The 13,608-nt window shown below is 37.1% G+C and overlaps 2 protein-coding genes across 2 annotated transcripts in view; both read right to left on the bottom strand.

Moving 5' to 3' along the window:
• CCNH (cyclin H) overlaps nt 1-13,608 on the bottom strand; it is a 264,197-nt gene that overhangs the window by 54,257 nt on the left and 196,332 nt on the right. The gene's annotated exons all lie outside the window — the stretch shown is intronic.
• Nucleotides 1-13,608, bottom strand: part of SLC27A6 (solute carrier family 27 member 6) — a 42,893-nt gene that overhangs the window by 10,472 nt on the left and 18,813 nt on the right. The window contains exon 5 of the mRNA XM_069880385.1: nt 5,131-5,325. Within this exon, the coding sequence (XP_069736486.1) occupies nt 5,131-5,325 (195 nt within the window). The remainder of the gene's footprint in view (nt 1-5,130; nt 5,326-13,608) is intronic.

Raw genomic sequence — 13,608 nt, 5'->3', positions numbered from 1 at the left:
AGCGTCCTTTCATGGAATCTTTTCAATGTTTTGCACTGTGTTTTATTCTACCCTAAATCTGAAACAAAAAGATACTTCTAACAGTTGACCAAAGAACGAGATCATTGTGTACAAAATCATGTCACGATCCAAAACTGGACACACTGAATAAAGTGAAGGGCATTTTTTTTAAGAACTACAGACTGTAGCATTTACAAAAGTTAAGAATATGAGAACCAAATAATTCACACTATTTAGAAAATAATTGTATTATATTTGAGCTTCAACTGCCTGGATTAACACATGCTAATGTTCTCCCTGTGAATCCAGTTTTACAGGGTCTTAAGATTTGCTTAAATTTGATTTTGTTTACTTTTAAACTAAAAAGTAGCTATTCTGCCAGGTAAGTGCTATGACTGCATGATAGAAGTGCATAATACTAATTCTGCATTGCTGTGTGAAAGTAAAAATATTGTATAAGTTGAAATAACTTATGATTTGTTATCACTTTTAAATGCTTCTTAGTTCAAAGCTGATTTTGATCTACACAGCTTTGAGTAAGAGCTATTTAGATTCCTGTAATAGTTGGAATACTTGTGCTGACAATAATGAAGGATTGCATTTATAAATAAAGTTTGGAATATTTGTTTTACATGCTGCTTTTTTCAGGTGTATTTGCCATGGGTTATTTTTAGCCCTTCTTATAACCTTCCTTGGATATCATTAATCGTGCTCTTCCACTGCATATTCTCTGCCATCACTCAGAATTTATTTCAGTGTAAGAAAGAGAGTTCTAAGTATATTTGATAGATATGATTGAGTCCTACAGATTTTTTCCCTTATCATACACACATATGTCATATAGAATAAAATTAATCACTAATATTAACTACATACAAACTTATGCCAGATGTAGATATTAAAGAGTAACTTATTATATTACTATGTTGATCTATACAATATCTCCTTTGTAAAACATTTTATCAGCTAGAAAACTATATAGAGGCTTCTACATTTCTGTTCACTGATTCTATATGAACTTTCCTATTGTTTTATTCCTATACCACAGTGATGATTTCAAGCACCCAAACCAATCACTCTCACACAAGGAGTTGTGTGAAAATAAACAAATGCAGACAAGAGCATTGCTTTAACATCACACAAGCAGTGACTTCTTTGGTATCTGTCAACTGCTGTAACATTCACCTGGTTTTGCCTATTAACTTGTGCCTTCCAAATTATTCATGGAAATAAATGTCTTCTGTAAAGCCTTAATATTTATCACAACTATTTGTCCCCAACCCTTGGCAAATACTGACAGAACAGATACTTTGCATATTCCAAGACCTCAATTTGTCTTTAAAGCTGTAACTTTTGTCTGCATTTCAGCCTTTAGAAACTGTTCCACTGCCACTTCCAAACACAGAAACGCTTTCCTATTTTGTTTCCTTTTTCTCTGCTAAAAATATTATACTTTTAACCTACCTGCTGTTACTCCCACTGTACTCTCAGTATCTTTATGTATGGATATTTGTACTGCATTTACTTCATTCACACTGTGCAGTTATGCCAACTGAAAGCGAGTAAGTTTCTTCCTTCCCTTGACTCAGTTTTTTCTTTCTATTCCCAGTTTAAAAAATGGATGTTTAGGATATCCCTAGAGAGTATGTCTATGAATATCTCTTCAAATCATCCTATGTGTAAAGAGAATAATTCTTCAAATGCTGTTGTTGTAATTCTTTGAAGAAACAAATTTAGGAATGGGATGGCTGGGCCTTTTCTGTGCCACTCTGCTTTCCAGCAGGAGACAGCCTCTCTTTCCAACTTCAGAGCATTCACAAGATCACCAAATCAGAAATAAACCTGATCCTCTTTACATATTGCTAGATGTCCAGCATCTGTCCTTCAGACAGAATTAAAACAAACATAACAGCTATGCTTCAGAATGCACCTATAATCTGTGAACTGTATTTAAAAAAAAAATCACAAAAAAATGCCTGAAATAAGCCAAAAAGAAATTATTTATGGCATTAAAATGCATATTTTTGTCATAATACTCACAGATAGGCTCCCCAAACATGAGTATTTGATTAAATATGTAGGAGTTTTTTAAAAGAAAATTTATGTCTCATGATATTTTCCACATTCCTTCTCTCTCTAGCCTCTTCTAGACTTTTCTGAAACTGTAATTTATCAAAGCACTTGTTCACGTCAACAGTACCCTGCTTCAGCATGGGAAGGAGCTAGCTGATCCTGCAAGCTTCATGAAGCAGCGTCCAGGAGCTGCTGTCCAGAAGACTTGCACTGGTGGCAGCAGCAGAGCCCCAGTAATTAACCGACTGCAAAATTGTTAATTTGAGGCATATAACTATTGTAATATTATTAATATGCCATGTTGTTCCACTGACAAAATTCTTTCAGAGACCGTGTATATCACACAACCATAAAACATAGAACCAGAGAACGGTTTGGGTTGGAAAGGACCTTAAAGACCATCCAGTTCCAACCCCCGTGCCATGGGCAGGGACACCTCCCACCAGACCAGGCTGCTCAAAGCCCCATCCAACCTGGCCTTGAACACCTCCAGGGATGGGGCATCCACAAGTACCCTGTGCAACATGTGCAAGGGCCTCACCACCCTCATCATGAAGGATTTCTTCCCAATGTCTCATCTAAATCTTCCCCCTTCCAACTTAAAGCCATTTCCCCTCATCTTATCACCCCAGGCCATTGTAAATTGTCCCTCCCCAGCTTTCCTGTAGCCCCTTAGTACTGAAGGCTGCTCTAAGGTCTCTCTGGAGCCTGCTCTTCTCCAGGCTGAACAACCCCAACTCTCTCAGCCTGTCCTCACAGCAGAGGTGCTGCAGCCCACTGATCATCTTCATGGGCCTCCTCTAGACCTATTCCAAAAGCTCCTGCTAAAGCATTAGAGTAGTCTCTGAAAACCTCTTTCATTTGAAGAGATTTGGGGCAGTTTTATTTCCACAAAAAATGGGTCACACAATCCACCAAATGACCTGCCTAGAAATACAACGCCATGTAACCAAGGCAAGGTAGTTTGATTCTGTAGTGAATCTGTTCTTCAGTGACAACTTTCATTCTTCTATATAGCTCTACAGTCATAATATGCTAAATGTATATACATTCATGGGAGGGCAGGGAGTCAGTACATCTCAGGCACCTTGGAGAATTGTAGTAGCTAAATATTGAGCCTACTCACAAGTAACAAGATATAACTACCTTCCTTATGACAGAAACTATAGAAACAACTGAAGATTTATTTCTACAGAAAAGAGAGTACTGAATACAACAGAATAAAACTAATTTCAAGCCTAGCCAAATGGAATGAATGGCTTTTTCCAGTTCATAAAATACCTTATGATCTTTCCATATTCATACTGAGTAAGCAAGGGACAATAAGTAATTATCTTAATAGATTATACTAATGTTTCCATAGACTGTAACATTTGCAACTCAGAGTTTTATATAAACTACAGTAAAGACGTCTAGGGAGATCAAGTATTCAGTTACAACTGCATTTATTTTTTAACTGCAGTTTGCATGAGCTGTTTTTCCTCCTAATACGCTGTTACTAACTCAAATCATAAGTACAATCATCAAAGAGGAAAAGTAGCATGTTACGTATGCCAAAAAAAACCCATAATACTAATCTTTCTTTCAGAAACACCAACAGCATATGTTATTGACATATGAAGTGACTGTTAATACAGGCAAAACCCCACACTACTTGATAAAAAATATGGATAATTAAATCAATAAGTACATAATTTCAAGTCTCATGCTTTATCTGCCCTAAACTTACCTGGTGTTTTCAAAAGGTTAATGATCTATGATACAACTCCTATCAAAAGTTCTGAAATACTGAAAACAAGTTTACTCGGGTTTGGAACGAATGTAATCTTTCATAAGAACATAACAAAACAAAAAAGGTTTAAAATAATTAAAGTATGTAGGCATGGTACTTCAGGACATGGTTTTAGTAGGTACAGTGGTATTGGTTTGATGGCTGGACTTGATGAGCTTAGAGGTCTTTTCCAAACTTAATGATTTTATGATTCTATGGAAACCTTGCGAAATCACCTTTCACATTATTAACTAAAGCTTGGGACACATTACTTACTAGGTACACAGACCATTTAAGAGATGGTGTTAACAGGACACAAAAGGAAAAATCTCTGTGCATTTCTAGCTGAAATAAATTCTTCTTCAGTTACTCAGAAGGATGAAGAAAAAACCACCATGTGTGATATGAGTAGTATTTATTCCTCTTCCTCAAGACATATACCTTTGATTGCCAAAGCCAATGAAATACCAAACAGAGACTACCAAATAAGTAGTAAAAAACCATGTTTTTCTAGTTTTTTCTAGTTTTTGTAACCTAGAACAAACCAAATAAATATAGCAGACTTAGTTGATAGAAGGGGGAGTAGAATTTTTCAATTAATACACTAGGCAAGTATTATCTGTCAGAATTACTCACCAGTGAATATATTTGTATAGTGTTGTCTTTGACATTTCTGAATAATGACACAGACTAGATGCAGAATAGTTTAATGGAGTTATTTATGTTTAATTGCACCTAGATAGAAAATATATCCTAGGGTTATATCTGCCTGTAATGTTACTTTATTTTAATCACTATTAATTCCCATTTATGCCAAATATTTACATAGTTATAGGCAATACAAAACATATTCTTTTAAAACAGCTCTAAATATAATCCATAGAACACCAAATCCAAACAAGGCAATTGTATGTTTATTTCACAGATGATGAGTTATGTTTAAAAAAAATTTCCATCTTCCTCTTTTGTCCTTTTCTACAGTAGAGATCTGAAATGATATTCAGAACGTTCTCAAAACTGTCAGAAGAGAGGCAATGTTTTTTCGACTTTTGTGAACTTTAAGAAAAATGTGTTACTGCTGAAAGTATAAGTGGGTTGAGTGCTAAGCACTATCTGCAGTACTTTGGCAGCCAAGATTTTACTGAAGGTCAATTAAACTTGCAATATCTAAGTCACAAAATTTACCTTGGACTTGTGTCTGCAGCCCCATGTCCTGTGGTCAAACAGAGAAACACATTTAACTCCAGTACTCTCTTTTATAAAGTACAATGTAAATAAATAGTCACCTTATAAAAGAAATTAGTGCGTCCAACAGATCCAATTTTTCCTGTGTGGTTCATGAAACAGATGTTTCCTTCAGTAGAACCATAAAACTCACAGATCTTAACAGCACCAAACCTGTCCAAAAATTCTCTCCATACATCATTCCTCACACCATTTCCAACTGCCAGTCGGACTTTGTGATTTTTTTCTCCTTCCTTCTGTTAAAAGAAGAAAAAAAAATTATTTAGAATACAATATACTGCAAACTACATTTGAATGTTGCATCTATTGTGAGGAAAATGTACCTTCTTTAAATACATCAAGCATAAACAACAATTAGAAGTTGGACATTTGAGAAGGTTAAAAAGGCTGGCGTAGCTTATCTACAGCTACAATGTAGCAAACCGCAAGCAAAAATCTATTATCTTGCTGAACAACCAAATTATTTCCTGAATAATGGCTACAATAATTGATATAAGTGCTTCCATATTTTAAAAGCTGCATTGTCTCAGTCTTGTTTCCACACAGAAGAATTAGAAAACTAGGAAGAACAAACAAAGGCAAGAATTATTTCTGTTGAGTGCTTAAAGTCAGCAGAGATTAATAGTTTCTCTCCTGTGTCTTTAGACTGATTATAAGAAACAATCTGATTTCACACACTTGTAATATCTGTGTCTAACCGCACTTGCATATGAGTCATGTTCTGTATTTATTTCAATATTAAGATTTGCAAGGTTTTGTTCAATGTTAGCTGGGCTATCTCTTGGTGATTTTGAGACTTTATTGCTGCCAGCTCCCGTGTCATATTGCAAGAAACACATTACTATATGTTTATCCAGTTCAGTGAGACTCAGCTCTGAGGTACATCCCCAGACTTTGTGATTGCATGGAGCACCTTTAAAATAGAATCACAGAATGGTTTGGGTTGGAATGAACATTAAAGCCCAACCGGTTCCACCCCCCTTGCCATGGGCAGGGACACCTCCCACCAGATCAGGCTGCTCAAAGCCCCATGCAACCTGGCCTTGAACACTCCCAGGGTTAGGGCAGCCACAACTTCCCTGGGCAACTTGTCCTAGTGTCTCACCACCCTCATTGTGTAGAATTTCTTCCTAATGTCTAATCAAAATCTTCTCCTTTCCAATTCAAAGCCATTCCCACTCATCCTGTCACTCCATTCCCCTGTAAACAGTCCCTCCGGAGCTTTCCTGTAGCCCCTTCAGTACTGGAAACTGCTCTAAGGTCTCCTCAGAACCTTCTCTAGGCTGAACAACCCCAACTCTCTCAGCCTGTCCTCATAGCAGAGGTGCTCCAGCCCTTGGATCATCTTTGTGGCCCTCTTTGAGGTGAAGCACTGGAAGGCAAGGGATCTAAAATGTTGTTCCATTTAAAAAAAAAAATCACCTATTTTAAAATAAGACTCCCTTTTTAATCATTGCTAATGTCAATACAGAATACCTCAGACGACAGGCACATAACTTTAGAACTGAATAAGTTCATATTTGCATAAATGTACACAAACTCCTCTCTATATACATAGGCACATGTTCACACTCTTTAGAGAGACGTGTGTGTATACACACATCCACATATTTATACTAAAGAAAGCAGGTAGTCCATATTTTCTGTTCTTCTATTCTTGTTTCTCTTTCCCCTCTTAACTCTAATTCAGCATGAATTAGGTGTTTCTTTATAGTGAAAATGCATTTTAGCACCTTTAATCTGTCATAAAAAGCCCAGCAAATTATTTCTGCAAAGACATCTGGTTAGCTGACTGCAACAGGAATCTTTAAATATTTTGGATGTTACAAACTGAAGCTTTTATGGCGTATGTAGACAGGAATCTTCTTCTGAGGGTTATGTCTTGGCCAAATGCAGTTTTTCATGCGGATCATGGAAAAAATATCACTTCTGTGACGAAAACTGCAAGTACAGTGAAATCTTAAGTTTCTTTTCTAAATCACAAGGACTGGTTAAGATTTTTCTTCCCTCTTCAAAACCAGTAACTCATAGAAAGGTAAAAAATTCCTTTACTGGGCTTCAGTGTCTTTCTTCTGGAAATTACATCCTCCTGCTGGAATAATTCAACAAGGATCTCACCTGTTTCACTTGATGCAGACAACATCAAAATCATTATTTTGATGCTGGAAAAGTCCTTTGAGATCATCAAGTCCAAACGTACCTGTCCACTACTAAACCACATTCCTGAGCACTTCATCTGCCCATCTTTTAAATGCCTTTAGGGATGGGGACTCAGCCACCTCTCTGGACAGCCTCTGCCAGTGCCTGAGAACCCTTTCCATGAAGATATTTTTCCTGATATCTCATCTGAAACTGCCCTGGTGCAACTTGAGGCTATTTCCTCTCATCCTATCACATCCTACTTGGGAGAAGAGACCAACAGCCTCCTCACCACAACCTCCTTTCAGGGAGGTGTAGACAGTTACAAGGTCTCACCTCAGCCTCCTTTTCTCCAGGCTAAACAAACCCAGTGCCCTCAATCACTCTTCATAAAGATCTGTGCCTCAGATCATTCACCACCTCCGTTCCCTTCTCTGGATGTTCTCCAGCACCTTGAAGTCTTTCTAGCAGTGAGAGGCCCCAAACTGAACACAGGATTCAAGGTATGACCTCACCAACACTGAGTACACGGACACAATCCCTTCTCCTGCTGGTCACACCGTTTCTGATACAAGCCAGGATGCCGTTTGCCTTCTTGGCCACCTGGGCCACTGCTGGCTCATGTTCAGTCACCGTCAACCAACACCCCCAGGTCCTTCTCCTCCAGGCAGCTTTCCAGCCAGACTTCCCCAACCCTGTAGCGATGCACGGGGTTGTTATGTCCCAGGTGCAGGATTTGGCACTTGGCCTCGTTGAACCTCAATCCATTGGCCTCAGCCCATCGATCCAGCCTGTTCAGGTCCCTTTGAAGAGCCTCCCTACCCTCAAGCATATCAACACTTCGACATATCTTAGTGTTATACATGAAATTATTAAGGGTACACTCAATTCTCTATTGTCCATCTTCAAAATATTCCAATCAACTCAATTTACTTTTAAAACTGAATTATTTTTTATTACAGTTTCATTGCTAAACTGAAATTAACATGTCAGCAACTGAACTGCAGCTACCCCTTGGCTGACATCACTGAATTATTCCAATGTGCTGTCTTATGCTAAGATATGAAAAACTGCACAAGAGATTCTTTCACAGAAATCCTTTGCTGCACAAAAAGCAGAAGAGACCAATATGTGTGTGTATATATATCCATATTAACTAAGTCATTCATCAGTTTAAGAATACTCAGAATCTCTAGAGACCAAGTTAATAAACAGGTGAGTTTGCTTCTACTAGTTATACTTTAAGAAAAATAAAAGCAGGGGTGGCTGTTTGCTGCAAAGTCACCAACTGGGATGAGCTAGACAACAACAGCCTATGTGCATTATGATTTTTATCCTCAAAGGACAAATAGAGCATCATTTATAAGTGCAGCTACTCCAATATCTTACATTCCTCATGTTGCTTTGGCTGGTTTACATTACAAGAGCACAAATTGTTCCTCTAGTGGAAATGATGCAGAGTAAAACTGACAGGTCAGCATTCTCCTATGCTTGCAATGTTAACACCTATCAGCAATGTGATATATGACTATCTCACTTTAGGAAGCATTCTCTTAAGGCATTCAGCTCTTCTGCAAAAACGCAAAGAAGGTGTACTATGCCACCAAGAACTGATTGCAGAAAGCAAATTTTCTTAAAACAGAGGATATTGATTCACTTCTTCACAACTAAGGTAAATTTTCTGTTAGACTGTATTGCTGCAGCCATCATATTTGTGGTTTAGTCAACTCCCTCACAGACACACCCATCTGTTGCTGCAAGACTGCTACAGGCTTTCTGGGGAAAAGGCATTGAAACTGCCATCTACAGTTTTTCAACTGTAAGAATGGAAACTATATTTAATTTAATGTCACCGCAGGCTTAATAAGTATGAAGAGAATGATGATAGTGAAAGGAACCTTAAACAGCAATAATACACATTAGTTTTGCCTGAGTAAATTCATACAGCTATTTTTTATATATTTTTGCCTAAACTTTTGTATAACTAATATGACATTATTTCATGTTACCTTTATGTGTAACTAACTTTCAATCAAACATGAAGCCAGCAAATAAAATGAAGTTAGCCTTTATAATATCTTTTTTTTAATGACTCACTCTATTTATTTATCATCTGTATTATTGACCAGATCACTGCCAGAGTCCAGCTCTAGTGCAGTCATTTTGGTATCCATGGGCACTGTAGCTGAAAACTTATGCAGTAAGTAAAATGCAATAAATACGAGAAGGGAAGGAAATAGGATAATAATTCCAACACATTCTTGCAACATGGTTGTGTGATACACATTTAGGGTGTCCTACAGTATGAAAAACAAAATAAATTAAACATGCTGGAACCTGTGTTTTAAACAGACCGTGACACCAAACAGTCACGCTTTGAATTTCAGCCATATTCTGACAGCATTTCATCAACTAGCTTCCCTTCAGTACAGCAGACAGGATTATAGGAGTAGGAGGAATTCCAAGGAGTCACCTGGTACACATCTGTTCTGAGAGATAAACCTTGCTTACGCCTGTGCAATTCTAGACACCTGAAGAAGCTATGTCACATCCTCAGCCAGCAATCGTGCAACAGCTGGTGTGCAGAATTGTCTGCAAGTGTTTCCTTAACCTGCTGCAACAGCACAGTACCTGGTTAACACTTCCTTCGCTAAAAGCTGTATTTCCTCATGGTATCGCATTTGCAAAGAACTCAGTGCCTTGCCTTGGTCAGCTATCACAAACAAATTTAAATGATGTGTCTTGTGATAATTTGCTCATGCTTAGTGTTTCTGAATGTGATTAATAGTTCTTTGCAGATAATTAGGAAGACAGATTTTAGAACAACAGAATGTTAGAATGTCTATTTATTTTCCTGCACCATAATTTTTTTTTTTTTTTGCACAGTGATTTGGAAATAAAATGAAGATTCAGTCTGTATCCACTTATTTCTAACAGTAAATGTGAAACATTTTTTCCAATGCTTTTTTTGGTGCATTAATAAACAAGTACTGTTCTTCTTTACACCTGGATTTTTCTTCAGTTCATTCTGCCAAGATCTTTGAACTGTGTACCAAATATCTGCATACATCATAAATCAGTCTCTGGCACACTTTTTCTCCATTGTGAGTGCTTGTTTAGCTTGTATAGTAATTAACTGACAAGTCAAGATCTGCCTTATAACACGGAATAGCACATACCTGAGATTTTCCATCTGCCACTCTATCGTCCTTAAGTGTTCTTTATAAACTATGTGGAGGATCTGCATGACTAAGTCGTTGATAAAATAAATGCCTTTCAAAGTGCCATCAATAGTGCATTAATTGGTGCAGGAGGGATTAATGACTGCAGCTATATAAAAATTAACTTAGTAGTTGCTTTAAAAGAACACAAGAAAACAGGCTGATTGCCCTGCTTTTACCATTTCTGCAGCAGCACAAACCAAACAGAGAGAAGCGAAGGCAACTTCAAATAAACAAGGTATGAAGTCTTTCCTGTATTATGGCTTTCAAGAAACTAAAAGCAATCTTAGGGCCTGAGAAATGCAAATAACTGTTAAGTATGAAACATGTTGCACAGATCACACAGGATTTACATCCATTACAAAGAATGTATGTAACACATTCATCAGTTCTCTATCAACACATTAGGTCTGCAAAAGGGGTTCTTAAGTAGTTAGTAGAGAAACTATAAGCTGAAAGGTATCCTACTGTCATTATGATGGCAGATGTAATAAATTCTCCAAGACACACATTTACATTCTCTTTCAGTAATGCTTAATTATAACTTGCAATTAGATTTTTCAGCAAAATACATACCCAAATTTTAAAATACAAGTAAAAGACAACAAGAATGATATTGATGAGGTGCATCATAAGAAAGGAACAGGAATTCTAGGAACAGGACATTCTTCCAGTTCAGGAACTGGTTTTTTTGCTATTTATTATAGTGAACTCTCGTATCATTTTCATTATTAATCTCCTGATAATATAATCTACTGCTGATTGATAAGAAACTCAACATGAGCCGGGAATGAGTGCTCGCATCCCAAAAGGCCAACTGTATCCTGTGCTGCATCAAAAGAAGCATGGCCAGCAGGTCAAGGGAAGCGATTCTGCCCTTCTCCTCTGCTCTTGTGAGACCTCACTTGTGGATTGTGTCCAATTCTGGAATCTTCAGCATAAGAAGGATGTGGAACTGTTGGAATGGGTCCAGAGAAGAGCTACAAGGATGATAAGAGGGCTGGAGCACCTCAAATACGAGGACAGGCTGAGAGAGTTGGGCTGGAGCAGAGAAGGCTCTGAGGAGATAGTGACCTTCCAGTACCTGAAGGGGGCTACAAGAAAGCTGGGGAGCGACTATTTACAAAGGCTTGTAGTGACAGGACTAGGGGGAGTGGCTATAAATTGGAGAGGGGAAGATTTAAATTAGACATAAGGAGGAATTTCTTGAAAAAGAAAAGTCTTGAACCACAATGCCAGAACCAGTAGCTGGCAATTTCAGTGCTGTTTGGGTATGGAAAACCAATGCTTTTTGAAAGCAAAGAAATTCTCCAAACATTACAGAAGAAAAAATGGAAACCTTTACCATTATTAGCAGGAAGAATGAGAAAATAGGCAGAGAATCACTGTCCAAATTGTGTCCAAGACGTATACAAGTATGTTTAAACAAGTATGTTTAAACAGGATTATAATCTGTTTCTAAACTCACTTCTTAAAAATAACATTGTTCTTGTAGTCATGGCAGTTTAAAGCAGCACAGAAAAAGTTTGTCATGACACACAGTGTATTTTGTACTACAAATAAGATACTCATATAGTCTGGGAAAAGTATAAACTTCCAAAGCCCAGGTCATTTCTAAGCTTCATTTCAGATACGCTGAACATGTTCTTAGTCTAAAAACTGTATTTTCTCTAACTGCAGGTATAAACAGCGTTCAATTCTCCTTTTAGGCACTGTTAATGCTGTAGTTAATTTGGATTAAGAATGATGTCTGCTTACAACGTATACAAGTGGTCATAGGTTTTTTTAAAAATACACAGGTTACTAGAAGAACAAATAAGCCGCACAATCCCCCCAAGTAAATAAAATTTTAATGACGTTTCGAGGTTATTCAGAGTCTTCAAATGAAAGGTAGGTTTTCTGTAGCTATGACACATTACTGGCTTGGGGTAATTAACAAAATGTTTATGCTGAAAACCTGCAAGGGGCTTGACAAATTTCCACTCCACATTGTAATGATAAGAAAAAGAACAATTTCGAGTACTAAACATAAATTGAACTAAACTTTAATGGGGAATAAAATGCAAAGTCAAGTAATACCTGCATTGTAGATAATTGCCTGCTGACTCATTTTTCCTTTCTTGCCTATCACAGTGTTATCCAACATATATAAACCCCATTCTTAGCCCCCTTCCCACAACACTTGAGTCAACAGCAGGGAAATAAGTGTTCATTCCACATGTTTATCCCAGCAGGACTGACTTCCTCGTTTTCTCCTTCTAAATCACTATTGTTCTAACACAGAAGAGTTTAAATAAAATAAACCCTTAAGCATCTTTTCTAAAGTCACTTCAGAGAGCTTAATCCCATCCACAGAAACCTTGGCCAAACTGGATCTATTAGAAAGATTGACTTGCTTAACAAAATAAAGCTTCAGCTTAACAAAATAAAGTCTGAAAGCTGATATACATAGTCTCATAGTCTTATCACTTAAGGTAACCCTAAGGAAAGAGGAAATGCTACTGGTCCCAAAGCATAACATTGGATCAATAGCAAATGGACATAAAATGGGACGGATATTGAAAGAAAATTTCTAAGAAATTATAAAATTAATTATGAAACAGACTTTGACAACATGTATAAGTGAACTCTAGTGTTGATAGGAAGCTTACCAAGTTCATCCAATGTATCACAAATCATACAGTTAATGTCATAATGTACAACAGCTTATGAGAGTACAAGACAGGACATAATGATCAAGACAAAATATTCCTAGCCTTTGTTTGTAAACCACTTCAGGAGTCAGGTCTCCAATACAGGAAAGCAGGAAAGAGATGCTGCATTAGCATTCATATCTTTCAAAAAGCTTCAGGATGCAATGTATTATTTAAATAGGTCATTATTTGAAATCTGAAATAAACCTGCAAGTCCATTAGGAAGATTTTGTATACAAAATTTTAAATGTGTTCAAACTCTTTATGGAAAATACATCCGAATACATCCACAGATTAGACAAGAAATATTTTCAAGGGCTTTGCTTAGAGAGAAAATAAGGAGTAATTCTATGCCATACTTCTGAAATTTCATAGATTACTGTCAGCAGAGACTTTGACCAATGTCATCCAGCAAGACTAAGTTATTAATTTGCTAAATATTTTCTTTCACTGGAGTAGTTATGAT

This window comes from Phaenicophaeus curvirostris, chromosome Z (genome assembly GCF_032191515.1).
Source record: "Phaenicophaeus curvirostris isolate KB17595 chromosome Z, BPBGC_Pcur_1.0, whole genome shotgun sequence".
Lineage (NCBI taxonomy): Eukaryota > Metazoa > Chordata > Aves > Cuculiformes > Cuculidae > Phaenicophaeus > Phaenicophaeus curvirostris.
This window is presented reverse-complemented; position numbering and strand designations above follow the sequence as displayed.